A 21707-nucleotide genomic window follows, 5' to 3' on the forward strand; every position below is an offset into this window, starting at 1 on the left:
GAGTCTGTCACTTTCGGCGCTTCCGTCTGTATCACCCTATGATCAGGTGATGTGGTCTGAGGAAAGTCGAGGACGTCAACAGCGCTCCGATGGCTGTGTCCGAGGTGACATCGGCCTGCTTCCGCTCGGGCGCCACGGTGCGGAAGAGGCGATCAGAGATGGTCGGCAATTCCGACAACATCACTCATGCTCCTTTGACGCACAAGTCTCCTTGCTCAGCCTCTTCACATGACTGCGAAAGGGCTGGCAATATATTGAGACGTCCTTCCGATCAGACCCCATCTGAGCGTCCAGCCTTCTCCCTTCTCTGCCCATCTCACTCTGCTCAGTATGCCTTCGTCCAAGGTTGGTCTCGATGCGGACACCCTTATGGCTGACAGCAGGCTCTCCTCCAGGGCGACTTTGTACCATCACTGGCTTGACGGGAGGTATACTTCTCTGCGCCACCCTGTCTTTGCATCTTCGTCGATAGGCGCGATGCCTGGTGTGACGTCGAAAGAGGACATGCTGCGCTACAATCGCTCCCGTCAAGACATGGAACCACAGGCATGTGGAAAGTCTTTGGTCACGACCAACGATAACCTGCCACGGTGGGCTGCGTCTGAATCCAGACTGTCGAAGCCGAGCGAAACGGTTGCCACCCCGCCGCCATCTATGACAATGGACATCGACGCCTGCTTCGCGATCATCATAGGCCAGGTAGCCAGCCTCGCCGCACGAAACATGGCGAGCAACCACGACTTGGGTGCAGCCGTGAACGAGACGACTCCTCTGCAATTTGCTCGTAGCAATCATCCTTTCGACTGGCCAGCTCGTCACAAGTGGATTTACACCTTCCTTGTCGGTCTCACCATGTTCAACGCTTCCTTCGCATCCACTGCAGTGAACGGGGCCGGCACTCGTATCGTGAAGCAGTACGGTTTGTCGCGGGAGGAAATGGTCTTCATTACCGGCTCATTCATCGGAGGCTGTGTCGCTGGGCCCATCGTGTGGGCACCACTGTCAGAAATGTACGGAAGGCGACCTGTCGGCCTCGCCTCGATGGTGCTGTACTCCATCACCAATATAGGCTGCGCTCTGGCTCCCTCCAAATTTGTCCTCTTCTCGAGCCGCTTCTTGGCCGGCGCATGCGCTTCTTCCGCCTTCTCAAACGCCGCCGCAGTCATCACAGATCTTTTCCCTCCGCCTTTGCGATCCAGGCCCATGATCGTCGCATCCCTGGCGCCCTTGTTAGGACCTTGCTTTGGACCACTCTTCGGTGCCCTCATCAGCACGGATCTGCGATGGCCGTTCGTGTTTTGGGTCCTCGGCGCCGTCGGCCTGGTGCTGGAAGGAGTGCTCTTCTGCGTTCCAGAAACCTATCAGCCGGTGATTGATGCGCGAATGAATACCACGGCCCGCGCTCCATCATCGGCGACATGGCGACAGAGGATCCGAATTTTCGTGTTGATCAACCTCGGCAGACCCATCAACATGATGTGCCGCGAGCCTATTGTGGTGTGCGCTACTTTCTATCTCTCCCTTTTCTTTTCTTTGATGTACCTGTTCTTCGTCAGCTGGCCCTTGATCTTCGGTCCTCCGGGCATCTATCGTCTCGACACAGTCTATACGGGCATCACCTTCTTGCCCATGGCCGTCGGAGGAATATTGGCAGCAGCTTTGCTTCCTTTGTGCGATCGCTACTACCGAAAGAGGGACATGGCAGCGGGTACGCTTGTCCCAGAGGCCAGGCTACTTCCCACCTTCTTCGTCGCGCCTCTCGTGGCTGTTGGGCTTCTGTGAGTGCCTCGTCTGCATGCTGGCGGTACATGGCAACGTCGGACCTCGAGCTGACCCTGCCTCTTCTTCTACATAGCTGGGCCGGCTGGTTCGCGCGAACATCCATTCCGTTCGAGGTAACGATGCTGGCTGGAATACCGATCGGGGCTGCCATGGTCCTCGTCTTTCAGGGCTGGATCAGCTATCTCGGCGACTGCTATCGCCTCTATTCGTCGTCTGCTGTGAGTGTGTTATGGCGATGTTCAAATCGTACTCACAGTATCGACACTTACATACATCCGACCCTCTTCTTGCTCAAGATCGCGGCCACGGTGATCGGTCGTTCCATCTCGGGTGCTACGTAAGTTGGCCTGCGGCATTTCACGGGACCACCCTCTACAATGCGATACGAGCTGACCCGAGTCCTTCTGCTACTGGTTTCTTCGTGGCCCTGACAGCATTCCGCTAGCCACGCATCGCTTGCACGAGAAGCTTGGCGGGATCGCGTATCTGTACACCTTGCTCGCCGGTCTCGTGATCCTGACCGCTCCGATGCCGTATCTCGTCTTTCGATTCGGGGACCGGCTACGATCACGCTCGATGTACAGGCCTGGTAGAGCCTGATGCGACACGAACATGCAATGCTACTGTTCCATCATCCTTGCAGAAGGGCTCGTCGAGTGAGCGTGCAAGTCAGACTCGCGAGCAGGTGATGGACTGCTGGGAACAGCGGAGTTGAGCAGAGTGCATAAGGTGTGGAGAGCGCCGTAAGCGAGCCTGGCTCGTGCCTGAAAAGCTTTCGGGGTTCAAGTCCCAAATTCCTCTCGCAGCTGAAACCTCAGCACTTCGAGCTCCGCACAATCGACCTTACCTTCTCTCATCGTTCGTCATCATCCCCGACCACTGCTCCCGTCACATACACCTTCGCACAATGTTCTCGACCTCGCCATAGATCTATCTACACATCATCATCACCGTCGCTCGCAATCGCTGCTCGTACGGCAGCCGAGCCCAAGATGGACGAGGTACTACCGGGCCTCTGGGTGGGTGGGGTGAGAGCAGCCATGGACGCCGACTACCTCTCCCGCGCCGGTGTCACCCACATCATCTCGTGCATGAAGCAGCAAATTCCCGTACCTCCACCACTTGCGGATGGTAGGACGATCACGCGGGCAGAGATGAAGCACATTCGGATCGACGATGACGAAAAGGCGCCTGTCCTCGTCCATTTTGCCGGGTGCAATGAGTTGATCGCCAGTCAGCTGCAGGAGGAATGGGTCGTCGATGACAAAGAAGCGGAATCATCGCAGCAGCCATCAGAGGCCGGCGACGAGGTCGAACAGCTGGTACAAGGTCGACAGAAGCGTAATGGACGATGGGGAAGCTGGCAGACCACTGGCGCAGGAACCGTGCTCGTACACTGCCAAGCGGGTTGCTCCCGATCCGTCGCCATCACCGCAGCCTATCTCATGCACACACGCCGCATCTCTGCCACCACAGCAGTCGATATGATCCGACGACGACGAGCCGACGCCGGCCCCAATCGAGGCTTCATGGCGCAGCTCGAGCTGTACGAGCAGGTGGGCTTCGAGATCGACATGAAGTGGCAGTCAGTCCGCCGATTCCTCATGAGCAAGACCGACATTCTCAATGGCGACAGCATGGACGACATGCTTCTCAGCTACTATCCGAGCCCGTACCCAAGTCCGGGGTTGAGCGCTGGCGGGATGAAAGGATTCACCAGCATCAAGCCGACCAGCAAAACAGGTGAGGGTGACGCTCAAGCCTCCACAAGCGCGGAGAATTTTGGTTGGAGCAAAAATTCACGCTCGACATCCAAACCTCTTTCGCGCTCAGCATCTTCCTGTTCCACATCATCGTCCTCGTCGCACTCCGGGCCACGCATCTCCCAGCTCTCATCGATCACCGCTACATCCTCGCCATCCGAGCCGGAGCTCGTCCCCTCGCTCTCCAGCATGTCTACCTCGAATGGCGGATCTTCGAAGGCATCGGAATCAGGAGCCGCGCCGGCCGAAGTCAAGGTGACTGCCAACTCGTCCGGCCGCCTCCCTGGTGGCGTGCAGCACGTGCGAGGTCACGAAGGCATTGCGAACCGTGGTCAGCTATCGAGGCCGAACTTCACAGGGCCCAAGCTGAGGTGTAAAGGGTGCAGGAGGGAGTTGGCTGCGTTGGATCATGTCGTGATTCACGAGCCAGGCAAGGGACAGATGGCGTTCGACCACAGGAAGAGGGATGTGGGGCATCAGGGTCAGAATGTGGCCACCAACTCGGGCTCAACTGACAGTGTGGCAGCACAGGATGGCACAGGGGCGGAGATGGCTGCGGAGGGGCCGAATGTGCCAGCGCAGCAGGAGCAAGGATCGACAGAGACTGATGCAGCTTCCACCTCGTCAGTATCATCATCAGCAGTAGCAGCAGGTCCGACGCCGGTCGCGAACGGCAAACCGAAGATCCAATCTGCGGCGTCATTAGCATCGCAACTCCCACCACACCTCGCCGCGCTTCGAGGCGCACGTCCGCGCCCGCCAGCACCAGCACCCGCCGCGGCACCGAATCCATCTCTCTCATCCGCCGGCCTCCCTTCTTCACCGTCGACCAACGCCCCCGCTTCCTCACCGTCTACACCGACAAAGTCGATGTTGAAGCATCCCTCCTGCTCGTCATACTTCCTCGAGCCTATGGCGTGGATGTCCGACCTGTCAAGCGGCGAAGTCACCGGCCGGCTCAACTGCCCCACTGCGAAATGCGGCCAGAAGCTCGGCAGCTGGGACTGGGCCGGCATGCAGTGCGCGTGCGGCGCTTGGGTCACCCCGGCTTTCTCTTTGCACCGCAGCAAGGTTGATGAGATTTAGAGATTCAATGCATGTCGTTGTGTTTTTGCTCGAAGTAGTGTGCGGCAGTGAACCAATGCAACGGCAGAACGGGGTTGAGCGAGCATGACCTGATGTGAAAGGACTGCGACCGATCTGGAGGTTTGATGCTCCCCAAAAGTGTCGCGCTCGCGAGCTGCAATGATCTTCTCTCCTCGTGAGCTGACATGCTCACCTTTCACAACGATTGATCGGTCTCAAGCACACGATCGAATGGTGTTGCTTGCTAGACAAATGCAGAATACAGTTACAGATCTTGCTTCTTACGGTCAGGCCTGCCTCCTGCTCGCCCGCTTCCCCTCCTCCTTCCTCCTCTCCCTCTGCATCTGCTCCCTCATCTCGGCGACGCCCTCCTCGTCGTCCCCGTACGCAAATCTGCTCTTGGCCTTGGCCCGTCTCTCCGCATCGTACCTCGCGCCCAGACCAGCCTCATCCCCGACGCCGTGATCGAGCTCGTCCGGGTTGATCGACATCTGCACGGCGTCCGCTGGGCGCTTCGTCCCTCGGCTTCCTTCAGCACCGAGCACGGGCCCATTCGTCTGCGCAGAGGACATGTCGTAGATGCGATCGGAGGCCATCAGTTGTCCGCTGCCTGATGTGGCACGCTCGGGCAGCACTTGGTAGAGCGATCGTGGTCCGCCCGAATCAATACGCGCGTCCTTGCGGAGCTCGGTGAACGAGGGTGTTTCCAGCCCTGCACCGACCGAGGAGACGGATTGGATCCCAGTGCTATCCATCGGCTCTGCGGGTTCTTCGGCCGGTTCTTCTTCCTCTTCTTCCTCTTCCTCCTCGGGGTCGGATTCTTCTGGCTCGAGCTGACCCCAGTGCTCCTTCTCTACCGGATCTAGCAGGTCGGGGTCGGTTTGATCTTCGAGATTGGCAAGCACGTTCCCGTAGAGAGGATTGCCGAGCTCGTCGACGGGGGGTCTCCCCCATCCGCCGGGGTGGAAGCCCCAACTCGCCCCCTGCGGGATGGGCGCATTCAACCCGGGGATCTGCAGATGCGGATAGCTTGGTGGGGGACCGTACCGCTGCATGGCGATCAACCATGGTGGCGGTGCCAGCGGCGGGATCGATAACGCCTCGATGAGATCCTGACTCAACTGACCGGGCCGTTTCTCTTTGTACTTCGTTTCGTTCTCTTTCCCCTCGTAGTATGTGTCGCCGTACCGAGTGAGATGGGGTTTCGACTGGAACTTGAAGAATGCATCGTAGAGCTTCTGGTAGTCGATGTCCATCTTGCCCATCTTGGGTTGGACTCGATCGCGCGTGCGCTGCTTGAGTGTGGATTCGGCTTCCTTTTCTTTGAGAGCGTCTTTCATGGTCGCGATGCCGGTGTCGGCGATGTAGGAGGGCAGCTGGTACTGGGGCTTTTCGATGCCGCGCTTGTTTTGGAGGTAGTCCCGCTTCTGCGCCCAGTGTGGAGGGATGGGGACTGAGTTGCGGACGCATTTGAGATGGACGAGTAGGCGTGGATCGTTCGAGGTGACGTCGGTCCATTCGACCACTTCGGGCTTGGCGACGAGCTGCTTGAGTTCGGCTACGGTGAGACGCTGCAGCTTCTTCTGCTTGCGTTTGGAGAGCTGTGCTGTGGAGTGAAGCTCGGCGTCGGAGTGGTCAGAGTCGTGCTCGGACTCGAGGTCGTCGTCCGAGTAGATGACTTCGCCTTTCGATGGTTGCTGCTGCTGCGAGAGCGCATCGGGCTGGTAGCGTGACAGGACGCTCGAGAAGGCTTTGTAGACCTCGGAATCGGGGTCTATGCGGATGTCGGCAGCTTCTTCGATGATGGATGAGGGCTTGCTCGCCGAAGCATCATCGTCGTCGTAGACCGCAGTATCTTCCTGCTTGATTGCAGCTGCAGAGGTGGAAGGTTGGGATATGGAGGACGACGAGATTGGCTCTTGCGGTTGTTGGTTCTGCTGCTTTTTCTTGGCCCTGCGCTTGGCGTTCTTTGTGAGCGGTGCAGCGCCGTTGGACGGGCCTGCTACTGCGTTGGCTGCCATCTTTGCCGGCAATGATGAGCGCCGCAGAAGACGTGTGAGCGACGGTGAGAGTGACAAAGAGGCGCGAGGGTTCAACGTCGGCAACCATTCCGAAGAGCCTGAGGATGGAGCTGAGCGGAGACCCTGAGCTGCTGAGTAATGATGACTATTCATGAAGGGGTTCTTTGCGCGAATGTCGCACGGCAGAGACGGTTCAGCCGACGCGCTTTGGGACTGCGGAGAAGGGCTCAGTCAGACCAGAAGCAGCGTCGGAATGCTTCCTTGAGTTCACCGTGACATCGGCCTGGGATCCGAAAGAGCTGATTCAGGCGGCAAAGGAAGCATGCCGAAGCTATATGATAGCAGAGTGAGTAGCACAGCGTCGGTTTGCGAGCTGATGATTCGATGGCTTTGCCAGCCTGGAAAGCTACTCTCCAACCACGAAATTTCCCAGCTGGAATTTGTGAGTCTTTTGGAAGATCAGAGCGAGAAGAAAGGGAAATGGAAAAAATCTGTCACACACCACGCGCGCACCCTCTTTGGTTGACTGCTCGCGGGCAGCAAGGAAATCAAGACTCCAGACACTGACGCGCTGCCTTGTCTTTGCCAGAGGCTGAGCGTGTGCGACTGACTGACTGATTGGCAATGGCGCTTGCTCGTCGTCGTTGGATCTCTGATACCACCACCATCTCTCATCTCACTCCGCCTTCTCTGCTGCTCTTTGCATTCCCTGACACAAAGGAGGAATTCGTGTTCGACTTATCACCCAAGTCGATACCCAAGTTTTCCCCCTTGTAACGCCCCATCGGCTTCCTAGTGTTCGAAGTTCTTCTCATCAGAAGAACCGGCTAGTGAACTCCAGGGCGTACCCACCACCTTTCATCGTTCTAGCAGACGGCTTCCTCCACCAACAAAACCAACCTCGCATCTCCTGCTCAACATGCCTCCCTTCGCTAAACCCGAGACCGTCCTCAAGCGGTCCGAGGAGCTCATCAATGTCGGCCAACACCAGGCCGCTTTGGCTGCCCTCAACGAGATCTTCACCTCTCGTCGATTCAAGCAGACTCCTCTTCAGGCGCTTGAACCCATCATGATCCGATTCGTCGATCTCTGTGTCGACTTGAAGAAGGGTCGCATGGCCAAGGAGGGTCTCATGCAGTACAAGAACGTATCCCAGAACACCAACGCTCAGTCCATCGAGCTCGTCATCAAGCACTTCATCAAGCTTGCCGATGCCAAGGTCGTCGAGGCTCAGTCCAAGGCAGACGCTGCTGCTGGCGAGGTCGATGTCGACGATCTCGAGGAGTCCGAGACTCCCGAGAGCATGCTCCTCGGTTCCGTCAGTGCCGACCAGAGCAAGGACCGTACCGACCGTGTCCTCGTCACTCCTTGGCTCAAGTTCCTCTGGGAGGCCTACCGCACTGCTCTCGACATTCTTCGCAACAATGCTCGTCTCGAGGTGCCCTACCAGCAGATTGCCAACCAGGCCCTCAAGTTCTGCCTTCAGTACGAGCGCAAGACCGAGTTCCGTCGTCTCTGTGAAGTGCTCCGTCAGCATCTCCAGAATGTCGCTCGCTACTCGCACCACGCCCACGCCATCAACCTCACCGACCAGGACACTCTCCAGCGTCACCTCGACACCCGCTTTGCTCAGCTCAACGCTGCCGTCGAGCTCGAGCTCTGGCAGGAGGCCTTCCGCTCCGTCGAGGACATCCACAACCTCCTCACCATGGCCAAGAAGGCGCCTCGCCCCGCCATGATGGCCAACTACTACGAGAAGCTCGCCCGTATCTTCATGGTCTCGGACAACAACCTCTTCCACGCTGCCGCTTGGAACCGATACTACGCCCTCGCCCGCTCCATCGCCAAGTCGGACGAAGAGCAAACTCGCATGGCTTCCTACGTGCTCATCAGCGCCCTCGCCGTCCCTGTCATCTCTTCCAACGCTCCCGGCACTGGCAACCTCAACAAGACCAAGTCTGACTTCCTTCAGGGTGACCAGGAGGGTCGAAGCCGCACCGGTCGTCTCACCTCGCTCCTCGGTCTCAGCCGAACTCCCACCCGTGCTGGTCTGCTCAAGGAGGCTCTCAACCGTGACATCCTCAAGAAGGCTCGTCCCGAGCTGCGTGAGCTCTACAACATTCTCGAGGTCGAGTTCCACCCTCTTTCCATTTGCGCAAAGATCGAGCCCATCCTCGCCTCCATCTCGCAGGATCCCGAGATGGCCAAGTACGTCAAGCCCCTTCACTCGGTCGTCTTGACCCGTCTTTTCCAGCAGCTCAGCCAGGTCTATGATGCTGTCAAGCTTTCCAAGATCATGCAGCTCGTGTCTGCCTTCAAGGCTCCTCACAGCTACACGCCTGCCGAGATTGAGAAATTCTGCTTGAACGCTTGCAAGAAGGGTCACCTCAACATCCGCATTGACCACGTGGCCCAAGCCATCACTTTCCAGGACGATGTCTTCTCCACCGATGCTCACCCTGCCGCTTCCACTTCTTCGGAAGCCGACAACGTCCGATTGCAGGCCACTCCCTCCGAGCTGGTCCGCACTCAGCTCAGCCGACTTGCGACGTGCCTCGACACCACCATCAAGACCATCGACCCCAGCATCCTCGCCAATGCCGAGGCTGCCAAGCGCGAGGTCTTTGCTCGTGCCGTCGCCGCCGCCGAGGACGAGCACAAGGCTGCCATCGCCCGCAAGGCGATCCTCGCTCGCCGCAAGGAGTTGCTCGAGGAGATGGCCACCCGCAAGGAGCGCGAGGAGGCTGCTGCTCGCACCGAGCGTGCCCGTGCTGCTGCCGAGGCCGAACAGAAGCGCATCGCCGAGGAGACCAAGAAGCGCGAGCAGGACCGCATCAACAAGGAGCTCGAGGCTGTGCGCATCGAGGAGGCCAAGAAAATGGCCAAGTCGTTGCAGGAGCGCGGTGGTCTCAAGCTCAGCGAGGAGGAGCTCGCCAACATGGACACCAACAAGCTCGTCCAGATGCAGGTCGAACAGATCGAAAAGGAGAAGAAGGAGCTCGCCGAGCGTTTGCGTCTCATCCACCGCAGGATGGACCACCTCGAGCGTGCCTACCGTCGCGAGGAGGCTCCATTGCTGTCTGCTGACTACGAGCGACAGAAGGAGGAGGATCTCAAGTACCACAAGGCGGCTCGCATCACTTTGCTGCAGACCTCCAAGGAGAAGCACGTTGCCGATCTCGAGATCAAGAAGCGTCTCACCAAGATTCTGCCGGACTACCAGCAGCTTCGCTCGATCATTGAGGAGAAGCGTCGTGGCGAGTTCGAGGACCGAAGGAGGAAGGCGACCGAGCAGATTGAGCTCGAGAAGGAGAAGCGTCGCCAGCAGGTCCGCGAGGAGAGGAGACGCGAGCGACAGGAGGCTGAGGAAGCTGAACGTCGTGCTGCCGAGGAGGAGGAGCAAGAACGCGTCCGTGCTGAAGAGGAGGAGCGTCTTGCTGAGCAGCGTCGTGTCCAGGACGCCGAGCGTGCCGAACTCGAGGCCAAGAAGCGCGCCGAGATCGAGGAGCGCATGGCCAAATTGCAAGCGCAGGCTGACAAGCAACGACAGCGCGAAGAGGAGGCCGAGGCGAACCGTGCTGCACGTGTTTCCGGCGGTGCGCCAGGTGCCGCCCGACAAGAGTCGCCCGCCCCCGCCGTCAACGGTGGCGGATGGCGCTCTGCTGGCGCCGCCCGCGCTGCTGCTGCTCCTGCTGCCCCTGCGGCTCAGGCCGAGTCCCAGCGCCCATCCATCTTTGGCGCTGCTCGTGCTGGCGGTGGTGGTGGATGGCGTGAGCGTGAGGCTGCTCGGAAGGCTGCTGGTGGCGATGCCCCTGCTCCTGCTGCTGCCCCTGCCCCCGCTCCTCAAGCTGCTCCTCAGGCTGCCGCTCCTCCCGCTTCGGGCGCTTACCGACCTGGCGCGCTTCGCGGTGCTGCTGGCGGAGGCGCCCCTGGTGGTGGATGGAGAGAGCGCCAGGCGGCCAAGGAGGCTGCCGGCGGTGGCTCTCCCGCCCCGTCTGCTGCTCAGGCTCAGGCACCCGCCCAGCCCCGCGCTTCGGACAACGACGGCTTCACCGAGGTCAAGAAGAGCGTCTACCGCCCTCCTGGACGTCGTGCTTAAGTTGGCGCTGCCGGTCGTCTATTTCTATGATTATTTGTCCACCCCAAAACACGGCCATGCTTCTCTAGCATGCTGTGACCCTGATTCTATGATCATGTATATTTCCATCATCCCATGCCTTCCTCAACACGGTTCTCTGGGTCTTCTCGTGTCGCCTTGAGTGCCTTGCGATGAACAACGATGAGGAAGGCCCTTGCGCGACCAAAGTGAGGCTGGTCATTTTGGATCTAACAAGCTGTAAAAATGCGCCCCTGCCAGCATGGGAAGCACACTCACACTCCGCCGTATGCAGTCGAGCGTTGCCGAGCTTGAAAGGGTTCCATGCTGACATCCATCACGGCTGTTACTGTCGTCATCATCATCAACTGCTTCTACACCGCGGCATTTGGCTCGCATAAACGATCATCGACAGGTGCTAGTCCAATCTCATTTCGCTCGGCGCCGGCCGCCGACCCTTCGCACTCACACCACACCAGCATCCAGCCCTCTGGCAGCTGAGCGGCGCACAACACCATGAGCCGCATCACAAACCCCGCCGTGCAGCGGCAAGCCATCTCGGCGCTACACTCGGACGACCTCGACGTTCCTCCTCGCGACAGCGACACCATCTCGATCCGATCGCGGCACACGCTGCGAGCGTTTGGCGCCACAGAAGACGAGGAGGATCCGTGGTCTGCCATCCCCCGTCCGCTCTCCTCTGCCACTGCAACCTCAGCTGACGGCATGTCGGCGCTCACACCAGCACAACGCAAGCAGCTGCTGCTTCGGGCACTCGGGCAGCTGCTTGCGCTGTTCGTCGTGTGCCTGGTCGGCTTGGGGGGGACGTTGTGGCTAGCATTACCCGTCATCGCCCCGGAGGACAAGGCGAACTTCAAACTGCCGCGCAACTTTGACGACCTCAAGAACCTCAACACGGTGCTGCAGCATTACAAATCCGAGCACTTTGGGCGGGTGCTGCTGTGCTGGGTGATCGTATACATGTTCCTCCAGGCCTTCTCAATCCCTGGTAGCATGTACATGTCGATCCTCGCTGGCGCTCTGTTCGGTGTTCCTCTTGCGCTACCACTAGTTTGCGCATCCGTCGCAACGGGCGCCACGATCTGCTACCTGATCAGCAAAACGCTCGGCGTGGTCCTCGTCGCCCTGCCGAGCTGGCAACGCCGCGTCGACGAATGGAAGGACAAACTGGCCCAGCACGAGGACAACATGTTGTCCTACCTCATCGTCCTCCGCATGATGCCCCTGCCACCGCATAACATCGTCAACATCCTCTCGCCGCACCTCGGCATCGGGATTCCAGTGTTCTGGCTCTCGACCTTCTGCGGCATCTTCGCGGTGAGCGTGATCCACGTTACGATCGGGGAGAAGCTCGACCAGATGACGAGTCCGGACGATTTCAACCTCTTCTCTCTGCGCAATGTGCTGCTGCTAGGAGGGGTGGCGATTGCGGTGTTGATCCCTGTGTTCGTCAAGAAGTGGAATGGCGATTCGTCCGATCAACGCGGAGAGGTTTTCCTGCCGGAAGGCGAGGGAGAAGAGGACGCACCCAGATTACCAGATAGTTTCAGACGGAACCTCGTTCTCGGACCCCCCAGCCTCGGGTTTGCAGAGGACGACGACGAGCTACCACCCCACCGCACGTTGGATACGCAGAACATCGTGGGCAACACGACGGTGGCCGGGTTGGAGGCCGAGGAAAGCTTCCCCAGCTGGAGACCGGATGTTCGGACCAGTCTGGAGGACGAGGAGGAGGCAGAAAGGGATGGGGACGTGTATGGGAGAGGTGGGGTGTTTAGCGATAGAATGGTCGGCAACGGGGCAAGGCAAGGAGCGGAGGGGAACGGCGTGGGCAAGCTCAAGAGGTGGATTGGCGATTCGACGGGTATCAAATTGTAGAGCTCCGATGTTGCGTATGTTTCACAGAGACCGTCAATGTCCATGCACCAGGATGCTCTGTGGATACCGGTGTGTTGGATGCGTTGCAACAAGGGCGGCACCCGCTTCTTTCGTGCCGACAACTGTGTGAGACCCATGCGAGCAAGTCGCAGCTGTCACGGTTTGCAAGCCGGAAGATCTCCGCTCGCGGCATGTGCTTCGCCGTTCACACTACAGAATCGGAACGTAAGATCAATGCTGGATTGCAACAACATCTTCAGTAGAATCTCTCCTGATGACTGGGCGTGGTCGTCTACGACATGGATGCCTGTGCACCTGCAGTCGCCGCGAGACGGTTTCTCCTCCTCTCAGCTTCGGCCTCCTTCTCTGCATTGATCTCCTCGACAAACTTCTCGATCTCTGCGAGTTCGACGTTCCTCACTTTGCCGTGCCCCTCCATGAGCGCGATCTCGATATTCTTTGCGCCGGTCTGTACGACCTCGAGCAAGCTCTTGATGGCGAGCTTGATGGTCTCATCCTTGGACAGATCGTCCTTGTGGTTCTTTTCCAAGAATTCTCGCACGGTCTTGGAGCTTCGACCGATGGCATTTGCCTTCCACGCCGAGTACATTCCGCTTGGTTCGGTTTGGTAGAGCTTGGGCTTGGCGTCGTTGGCGTCGAAGCCGATGATGAGCGTCGAGATGCCGAAGGGACGGACACCTCCGGACTGCGTGTACTTCTGCTGGATCCCCGCGACGTGGCGGGTGATGTAGTCGACGGTGACGGGGTCTTCGACGGTGAGACGGTGCGATTGGCATTCGGTGCGTGCCTTGTCGATGAGAATGCGTGCGTCAGCGGTGAGACCAGCGAAGGCGAGGCAGATGTGGTCGTCGAGCATAGCAGTCTTGCGAATGGTTCGTGCGTCTTGGAGTTGGAGGACCGACTTCTTCTCTACACCGAGGACGACGACATCCTTGCCACGCACGCCGACGGCGCAGGTTCCCTTGCGCACCGCTTCGAGGGCGTATTCGACTTGGAAGAGATGTCCGTCAGGGGAGAAGACGGTGAGCGCTCGATCGTACGACATTGTGCTTGACTGGTCGAGAGGGTATATAGGACTAGATGCCGAAGGTCGAGAGCGAACGAGATGATGGTGCAAGCAGCGGTGTTGGTTGAGCTTGCGAGAAACGGCTTCGTGGCCCAAGCTTCTGCGCTGCCTAGGGAGTGGAGAAGAACGCGTCAGTTGGGCACTGAGCGCTAGGCAGCCAAACGATCAGGCAGGCGCTTAGTCACAATCACTTAATTGGAGCTTTTGTTAGAAAGCCATTTCTTACATTTGTGATATTATACCGAGCACTCCACACCATGCAGGCGACGACAAAGTGAGACACAGGGCACTGCCCTTGCTGAATTCGATGCAGGGTTGCGCTCGGCCTTTTCTTTGGGTCCTTCTCACCAAAGCTCAGTCTTCTTGCCTGACTGCACAGCCGTGACCAGTTCATCTTGGCTGTACTCGATGTGATCGTGTATCTGCTAACAGTCACATGATGCTGACCAAACAGCAGACGGAACACCCGCCGAATGTGATTGTGGTGGTGGGACCAGAGCGGCGGGCAACGGCGAAGCGAGATGACATGCATATTCCGCCGCTGCTTCTGACCAGCAAACTGACGTTTCGGTTAAGGTTTTTCTTGGCCGACGTGATTGCCATTTTTTGGAATCACTCAATCACGAAACGTTGAAAGGTAGGCTTCATCCTGCTCTTTGGCAACCATCTCGACGTGGCATTGTGATACTGGCCAACGGACAACGCCAAGTCCGACATTTCACAATCAGCCACCATCGGGACAGCCGCTTTCGACTGAAGCTGAGTCGCACCGCGTTCGTTTGAGGACGAGCACAACCCTCACCACCACCATCTCGCTCTTTCAAGGGATCATGGCTCAGCAGCTCAGCTTGTCGACTCTGCTGCTGCTGCTGCTTTCGCCGTCATCATGAGCGCCTCTCACGATCTCGATCCTGATTCGCCTCAGCATTCACAATCGCAGCAACACACCCTGCATCCTCCACCAGTCGATCCGATGCGGTCACCTACCTCCCCCCACCCTCGGGATTCGATCAGCGCAAGCAGTATACCCTCTCACAACTCGGACATCTACATCAACAGCTACTACTATGGCAACGAAGACATGTCAGAGCTCGCTGGTCCTAGCTCTGCCCCGGCTCCTCCAGCGTGGACATCTGCGTTCGGTCAGAGCCCCCTCAATTCACCCCATCTCACCAACTCGAACGACCAACGCCTGTTGAGACGCCTGAGCTGGGACAGCGGTCACGATCATCACTCGAACAGTCAGACTGCCCACTCTCGCTCGCATCAGCGTGATGTATCGCTCGCCGATGCAGGCATCCTCAGCGGGCCACTTCAGCTTTCACCTGAACCGACCTCGACCCAATTTCCATCCTCCTCTGCAGACAGATTTCCACAGCGAAGCTCGTCTCTCCCGCTAGCCAGCCCACATCACACCATCCCATTGCCGTTCTCCAGTCAATTAATGGATCAAGATCCCAGTCGCGAATCCGACGCAACCTTCACCGCTCAAGATCACGACAGAGCTTACCTCACTTCACCTCACGACGGCAAGCAACGACGTTCGGTGCGGTACCAAGATGCGGAGGAGCACTACGTCCATCGTACCGCTTCGCCAGGCGAGATCGAAGGAGCCGAAGGCTCGGGTTTCACATCAAGTGCAGATGCCTATGCCGCCTCGAATCTGGACAAGGCTAGGTCCGGGCTCAATCGATTCAGCAAGTCGTTCCGCAGGATGAGTCGTCGCGTCGTCCACCATCGGCAGCAAGGTCACATCCCGCTCACGGATCAGGATGCTCACGACAGCGACTCATCTGGAACAGCAAATCTGTACCATCAACCCAGCACCGCCGACGAGATCACTCCAGCCACACACCAATTGCAGCTACTACGAGGCAAGAGCTTAGGCATCTGGAGTCCCGAAAGCCGCCTCCGCAAGTCTCTAGCCGGGGTCCTCGCGAAATGGTGGATAGAGCCGCTCGTCTTGCTCCTCATCCTTGCCAACACGGTGACTTTGGTAGTACAGTCAGCCAGGAGCGTTTATTCTCATCCACCACCCGCCCGCTACTTTGGCGACGTGACCGACTACATCCTACTCGCCATCTTTGCCTGCTATACCATTGAAATGGTGGCCCGTATCATTGTGTCGGGCCTCATCATCAACCCGCCGCCGCTCTATGCTGCGCCAATCCCTGTCGCCGCAGATGACCATCCAGACCAGCAGGATCTCAAAGAGGCTGTCCCCATTCTGACAGAGCACAGACGGCAAATGTCGAGATCCAATACGCTCGAGGCTTTCGGCACATTAGGCGATAGCCTCAAACAAAAGGCACAGAGGGTGCTCGCTGGCGAGGAAGGCTTCACCGAATCGGCTCTTTTATCGCGACGACCATCGTCAGGACCCTCGCACCCCAACGACGCATCGTACACAAAGGCGGACGCATACGACACCTCGATACCAGACGGACAAATTCGACACGTGCGTCGACAGTTGAACCAGAGCGAGACGAGCGCATTCCTGTCCGAAACCTCCGTCCCATCCTTCTGGCAGAACGCAAAGACGCCGTTCGCTGAGGCCTTCGAGAGGCAGCGCGTGCAGGCAGTGCATCACGCTTACTTGCGGCATTCCTGGAATCGTGTCGATTCTGTTGCCGTCATCGCCTTCTGGATCGCATTTGGCCTCTCGATGGGTGGTCAAGAGTCGACCGACAACCACCACATTTACATCTTTCGGGCGCTATCTGTCCTCCGCTGTGCTCGATTGCTGACAGCAACAAGCGGTACCACCACCATCTTGCACTCACTCAAGATGTCTGCCTTCATTCTACTTGCCGTCAGCTTCTTCACAGGCTTCGCAATGCTTCTCTTTGGCATCATTGGCATTCAGAGCTTCGAGGGTTCCTACCGAAGGAATTGCGTCTGGGTCGGAGATCTGAACAATCAGCCAGGTAACAACAACACGCTCTCCCAGCTGTGCGGAGGCTACTTCAACACTGACGGGCAAAAGCTCGGCCACGTCCTCGTCGATGGTAGCCCTTCCCGCTTGTCACCAAAAGGCTTCATCTGTCCGCGCGGTCAAGTGTGCCAAGAGCAGACTACGAATCCTCAAACCAACACTCAGTCCTTCGACAACATCGCCACCTCGCTTCTCGAAGTCGTCATCCTCATCTCGTCCAACAATTGGTCCCAGACGATGTATGACATGATCGATGCCGACTACTATGCGTCGGTCCTCTACTTCATCTTCGGCATCATCCTCCTCAACTTCTGGCTCGCCAACTTGTTCGTCGCCGTCATCACCAACAGCTTTGCCACCATCACAGCACGGACCCAGCGCAGTGCCTTCGCCGACCAAAAGTTGCAAGACGAGTCGACCGAGGACGAAAAGCAAACGCAGAAAAGGGGAAGATTCAAGAGTCTCGCCGTCGGCTTCAAGCGAGTCTGGGGCTACACGAAGTACCTGTGGATCCTTGCGATCATCGCCGACATATCGATTCAGGCGTCCCGGGCGATTTATCTTGGACCAGCAGAGCTGGAGAAGCGATCGAGGATCGAGCTCTACTTCACCCTCGCCTTCGATTTTGAGATTGTCATGCGCTTCCTTGCATTCGTGCTCGATGGCGATTGGCGTGGATTCTTGAGGTCAAAGCAGAATCGCGCCGATCTCTTCTTGGCCGTGATTACGAGCCTCATCCAGATCCCCGTCATCAAGAACTCTCAGGTCTATCCCTGGCTTACATTCTTCCAGCTCGCCAGGTTCTATCGAGTCATCGCCGCCATTCCGCGGATGCGCGTGCTGCTGTTCCGCGCCTTCGGCTCGCTCAACAAGATGCTCAACATGGTGCTCTTCCTGCTCCTCATGGTCGGTCTCGCTTCTCTGATTGCGACACAGTTGTTTCGCGGCGACATCCCGCAGGAGAGCGACGGGGAATGGACGCAAATGACGTTCAAGCATTCGTTCAATTCCTTCCTCGCCATGTACCAGATCTTCACCTCCGAGAACTGGACCAATGTACTCTTCAGCGCCGCCTCAAACGAGGTCGAGTTCAAGCAGGCTGCAATCGCCGCCATCTTTCTCTCGGGCTGGTTCCTCTTCGCCAACTTCATCGTGCTTCAGATGTTCATTGCCGTCATCAACGAGAACTTTGGCGTCGCTGAGCACGAAAAGCGCCAGCAGCAGCTGGAGCAGTATCTCCGTCGCAACGAGCCGCCGCCCCCGTCTCTCACTGGACGCCTGGTGAGCAAGTTGAGCCCGTATCGATGGCTCAAGAGACGCAATGCCGCCGCTTCCGAGCATGGGCGAAGCGATCACGGTAGCAGCGCCGGAGGACAGACAAGCAAGATTGTCGGAGGATCCAGGATGGACAAGCGCTCAGAGAAGGAGAGTAAGGCACGTCCGATGTCGATCCATCACGTGGTCGAAAGTTCGACCGCGACGGCGCACAGCACGATGAACACCGTCCGAAAGCTCCTGCGTCTCGATCAGCCAGACGAGGAAGTGCCGCTCGACAACCTGCACGCTCGTCGCTTGCGCAGCAGCATGGACGCAGGCGAGCTTCTCAACCCCTCTGGCCTCACTCCTGCCTACGACGCCGATCCATCTGATCAAGCAGCCCGTCAATTTGCTCGCGAGCGTAGGCTGCAGAGAATGCGCTCCGATCTCGGCCTCGCTTCAGAGGGCAATACTTCAAGCAAAGTCTTTCAGCCGCACTCCTACAGCGATGCGCGCATCCAGCAGGCTCAGTTCATTGCTACGCACCCATCCTACGACAAGTCGTACTTCCTCTTCTCCAACCACAACAGGTTTCGACGCTTCTGTCAGACGCTGGTGCCGCCTTCGCATGGAGAGCGACTTTTTGGGCGCCAAGTCTCACCCTTCCGCCACAAGCTCTTCCAGATCGCTGTCTTTATGGGCATCGTTGGCTCCGTGGTCTCTGCTGCCATCGCGACACCCGTCTATCGACGCGACTACTATGCCAGGTACGGGCTCATCCGCGCTTCGTGGTTTTCGATCCTCGAGATCAGTCTCTCGTCGCTATTCTTTTCAGAGTTCCTCGTCAAGACGATCGCCGACGGTCTTGCTTTTACGTCCAACGCGTATGTGCTCAGCGTCTGGAACTCACTCGATCTGTTCGTGTTGATCACGCTGCTGATCAACGTCATCACCGAGCTTGCGGTCATCGGAGGTGTCTCGAGATTCACGCGAGCCTTGAAGGCGTTCCGCGCACTCAGACTTATCAACTTGTCCGCGCTCATGCGTGACACTTTCCATGCAGTCATGATTGCTGGCGCTGGTCGGATTCTCGACGCATCGATCCTGTCGATCCTCTACATCATCCCGTATGCCATTTGGGGTCAGAACCTGTTTGCTGGCCTGCTCTACTCGTGCAATGACGGATCCAACAGCATCCAGACCAAGTTCGACTGTTCTGGAGAGTACTCCAGCTCGCCCGGCAACTTCAACTTCTTGGCTCCGCGCGTCTGGGGCAACCCGACCGAAGGCAGCGTCTACTCCTTCGACGACTTCAAGGGAGCCATGCTCATCCTTTTCGAGATTATCTCGCTTGAGGGCTGGATCGACGTCATGACGGCCGCCATGAGCGTTGCGGGGAGAGACCAGCAGCTGCAAAATGACAATCGACAGGTCAACGCGCTCTTCTTCCTCATCTACAATCTCGTCGGCAGCACCACCGTCTTGACGCTCTTCGTGTCCGTCATTATCGAGAACTTCCAGACCTTCTCGGGCGCTGCTTTCCAGACCGCAGGACAGAGGCAGTGGGTCGATCTGCGTAGGTTGGTCATGCGACAACGTCCGTCCAAGAGGCCGAAACGTCGCCCGACTCAGGCCGTGAGAGCTTGGTGCTACGACCGTATGCTCAACAAGAACGGCTGGTGGAGTCGGACCATGACCATGGTGTATCTGGCGACGCTCGTCACACTCATGACGCAGCAGTATTCGGATCCAGCCTGGGCCAATCAGCTCCGTGACGCGCTCTATCTCGGCTACATCACCATCTACGCGTTCGACATTGTGGCTCGTCTCTTGGGTCTGGGCTGGAGAAGCTATCGAGAGAACCCCTGGAACTTGTATGATCTCTTTGTCGTCGCCGGTACCCTCGCTACGACGCTGCCGCTCCTCGCGCACACCAGCGAAAGCGGCGTCGTCGTGCAGTTTCAGAAGCTCTTCCTGACCTTGGTGGCGCTCAAGCTGGTGCAGAAGAATCACGCTCTCAATCAGCTCTTCAAGACGGCGTTCGCATCGTTGCCAGCAATTCTCAGCCTTTTCCTCCTGTGGCTCACCATGTTCCTTGTCTGGGCCATCATGCTGCTCGAGGTCTTTGGCCTGACCAAGTGGGGCCCCAACGAGACGTACTCGAGGAACTTTTCGACATTCATCAGCTCGTTAGTCTTCCTCAGCATGATGTCCACGGGAGAAGGCTGGAACTCTTTCATGCACGACTATGTCGTTTCCCCGCCGCGGTGCACGCCAGCCGCAAGCTACCTCATGACCGACTGTGGCAGTGAGCCGTGGGCCTATGCGCTGTTCATCGGCTGGAACGTCATCTCGATGTACATCTTCCTCAACATGTTCACGGGTACTGTCGTCGAGAACTTCTCGTACATCTTTGACTTGGGCAGCAAGGCGATCCTCACGCCTTCGGACATCCGCCACTTCAAGAGCAGCTGGGCCACTTTCGACCGTCAACGCAAGGGGTACATCCAGAGAGATCAGATCGTGCCTTTCCTCTCGTCGGTCAAGGGCGCCCTCGAGGTTGGACTGTACCCGCCAGAATGCAGTCTGCGATCCCTCAGGGCAGCTCTCGATCCGGACGGCGCTTCGCAGGATTCGAGACCAGATGCAAAGGGCAAAGGCGCGCTCAAATTCCTCAAGAACGCAGCATCTGAGCTGCGGTCACCGATGCGCGAGGGTCACGACCGGGACGGCAAAGGAGCCTTCGAGTGGCCGCAATCGCCATCGGTGCAGGGACACGTGCCGCAGGCAGATGCTGAGCGTCTGGCGCATGCGCTGTCGATGGTCGACGCCAAGGACCTTCGCATGCGCCGCGAACGCTTCAACCGTCTCTACCACGAAGCTATCATGCTGATACGCCCGCGCAAGGGCATCTCATTCACCGACATGTTCTTGCTCCTCGCACGCACCAAGCTGGTCGACGAGACCGAGGCGCTCAACGTCGAAGAGCTCATTGAGAGGAAGGACGTCGTCGAGAAGATTGATCATCAGGTGCGGCTTGATCGGGTGCGCGGGTTGCTGCAGATGAGCTACTGGAGACGACGTTTCTTGGCTCTGCAGGACGAGATGCACAAGGGCGGTGAGGCGGTCCCGACGATCCTGCTGCACGAGAGTCCAGGTCGACCGCCGAAGCCGGTGTTGTCTGCATTGGACATTCCGGGCTCATCAGCGTCGGCGCAGACGAGGTCACGGCCAGCATTGACGCTGACACCGACGCAGCCGTCACGGCACGATCTCGAGTTGCGCGCATCGCCCGTGATCGAGTCGTTCGAGGCCACCGCTTGGGGCGACCTCATGAAGAGGATCGACGGCAGTCAGGACGGGAGTCATGAGGGGCATGGCGAGGCAGCTGAGAAGAAAAGCAGCGGGAAGAAGAAGGATGGATCGCCATCGGTCAAGCACCGGGACGACGATGGCTGGGTGTAGGCTCCGGCTTCCTCGGGTACATCGTATTGCATTGTTTTGTTATTCATAGAGACTTCACCATATAGTTCCGGAACATGGACCTTTTCTTCATCGTCATTGCTCTTACCGTGTGATGATGAGAGCTCGGCAGTCGTTGTGGTTCGAGATGGCGCTGGTGCTCCGCCCTGAAGGTGTGCAGAGCTCTCGAACCCGCTTCGGATGTTCTATCGAGACTGCGTCGCTACCCAATCGACTGCATTGTCGAGCGACGCTCCTCACACAGACGGACACCGTTCGACCCTGCTGGAGCAGCGTCCCCTACGCTTGTCCATTGAGG

General features: G+C 58.1%; 7 protein-coding genes across 7 annotated transcripts; 5 read left to right on the forward strand and 2 right to left on the reverse strand.

Moving 5' to 3' along the window:
- Window positions 1-660: 660 nt before the first annotated feature.
- PSEUBRA_002013 (Major facilitator superfamily) lies at window positions 661-2382 on the forward strand (the record flags this gene model as incomplete). The annotated part of the gene is made up of 4 exons (XM_016435220.2): window positions 661-1778; window positions 1856-2000; window positions 2079-2119; window positions 2217-2382. The coding sequence occupies 4 exons, from the start codon at window positions 661-663 to the stop codon at window positions 2380-2382; spliced, it is 1470 nt and encodes a 489-aa protein (XP_016293255.2).
- A 392-nt stretch (window positions 2383-2774) lies between these two features.
- On the forward strand, window positions 2775-4631 carry PSEUBRA_002014 (Dual specificity phosphatase, catalytic domain protein; the record flags this gene model as incomplete). Its single annotated transcript, XM_059464752.1, has 2 exons — window positions 2775-3525; window positions 3616-4631. The coding sequence occupies 2 exons, from the start codon at window positions 2775-2777 to the stop codon at window positions 4629-4631; spliced, it is 1767 nt and encodes a 588-aa protein (XP_059320767.1).
- A 287-nt stretch (window positions 4632-4918) lies between these two features.
- On the reverse strand, window positions 4919-6652 carry PSEUBRA_002015 (PSP, proline-rich; the record flags this gene model as incomplete). The annotated part of the gene is made up of 1 exon (XM_016435210.1): window positions 4919-6652. One exon carries the CDS (start codon window positions 6650-6652, stop codon window positions 4919-4921), a length of 1734 nt encoding a protein of 577 aa, XP_016293257.1.
- A 919-nt stretch (window positions 6653-7571) lies between these two features.
- PSEUBRA_002016 (Proteasome component (PCI) domain protein) lies at window positions 7572-10751 on the forward strand (the record flags this gene model as incomplete). Its single annotated transcript, XM_016435219.2, has 1 exon — window positions 7572-10751. The coding sequence occupies one exon, from the start codon at window positions 7572-7574 to the stop codon at window positions 10749-10751; it is 3180 nt and encodes a 1059-aa protein (XP_016293258.2).
- Window positions 10752-11264: 513 nt separating this feature from the next.
- On the forward strand, window positions 11265-12647 carry PSEUBRA_002017 (SNARE associated Golgi protein; the record flags this gene model as incomplete). The annotated part of the gene is made up of 1 exon (XM_059464761.1): window positions 11265-12647. The coding sequence occupies one exon, from the start codon at window positions 11265-11267 to the stop codon at window positions 12645-12647; it is 1383 nt and encodes a 460-aa protein (XP_059321225.1).
- Window positions 12648-12939: 292 nt separating this feature from the next.
- Window positions 12940-13713, reverse strand: PSEUBRA_002018 (Proteasome, subunit alpha/beta; the record flags this gene model as incomplete). The annotated part of the gene is made up of 1 exon (XM_016435212.1): window positions 12940-13713. One exon carries the CDS (start codon window positions 13711-13713, stop codon window positions 12940-12942), a length of 774 nt encoding a protein of 257 aa, XP_016293259.1.
- Window positions 13714-14620: 907 nt separating this feature from the next.
- On the forward strand, window positions 14621-21391 carry PSEUBRA_002019 (Ion transport domain protein; the record flags this gene model as incomplete). The annotated part of the gene is made up of 1 exon (XM_016435199.2): window positions 14621-21391. One exon carries the CDS (start codon window positions 14621-14623, stop codon window positions 21389-21391), a length of 6771 nt encoding a protein of 2256 aa, XP_016293260.2.
- Between the last annotated feature and the right edge of the window lie 316 nt (window positions 21392-21707).

The sequence above is a fragment of the Kalmanozyma brasiliensis genome, assembly GCF_000497045.1.
Source record: "Kalmanozyma brasiliensis GHG001 unplaced genomic scaffold PSEUBRA_SCAF17, whole genome shotgun sequence".
Taxonomy (NCBI): Eukaryota; Fungi; Basidiomycota; class Ustilaginomycetes; order Ustilaginales; genus Kalmanozyma; species Kalmanozyma brasiliensis.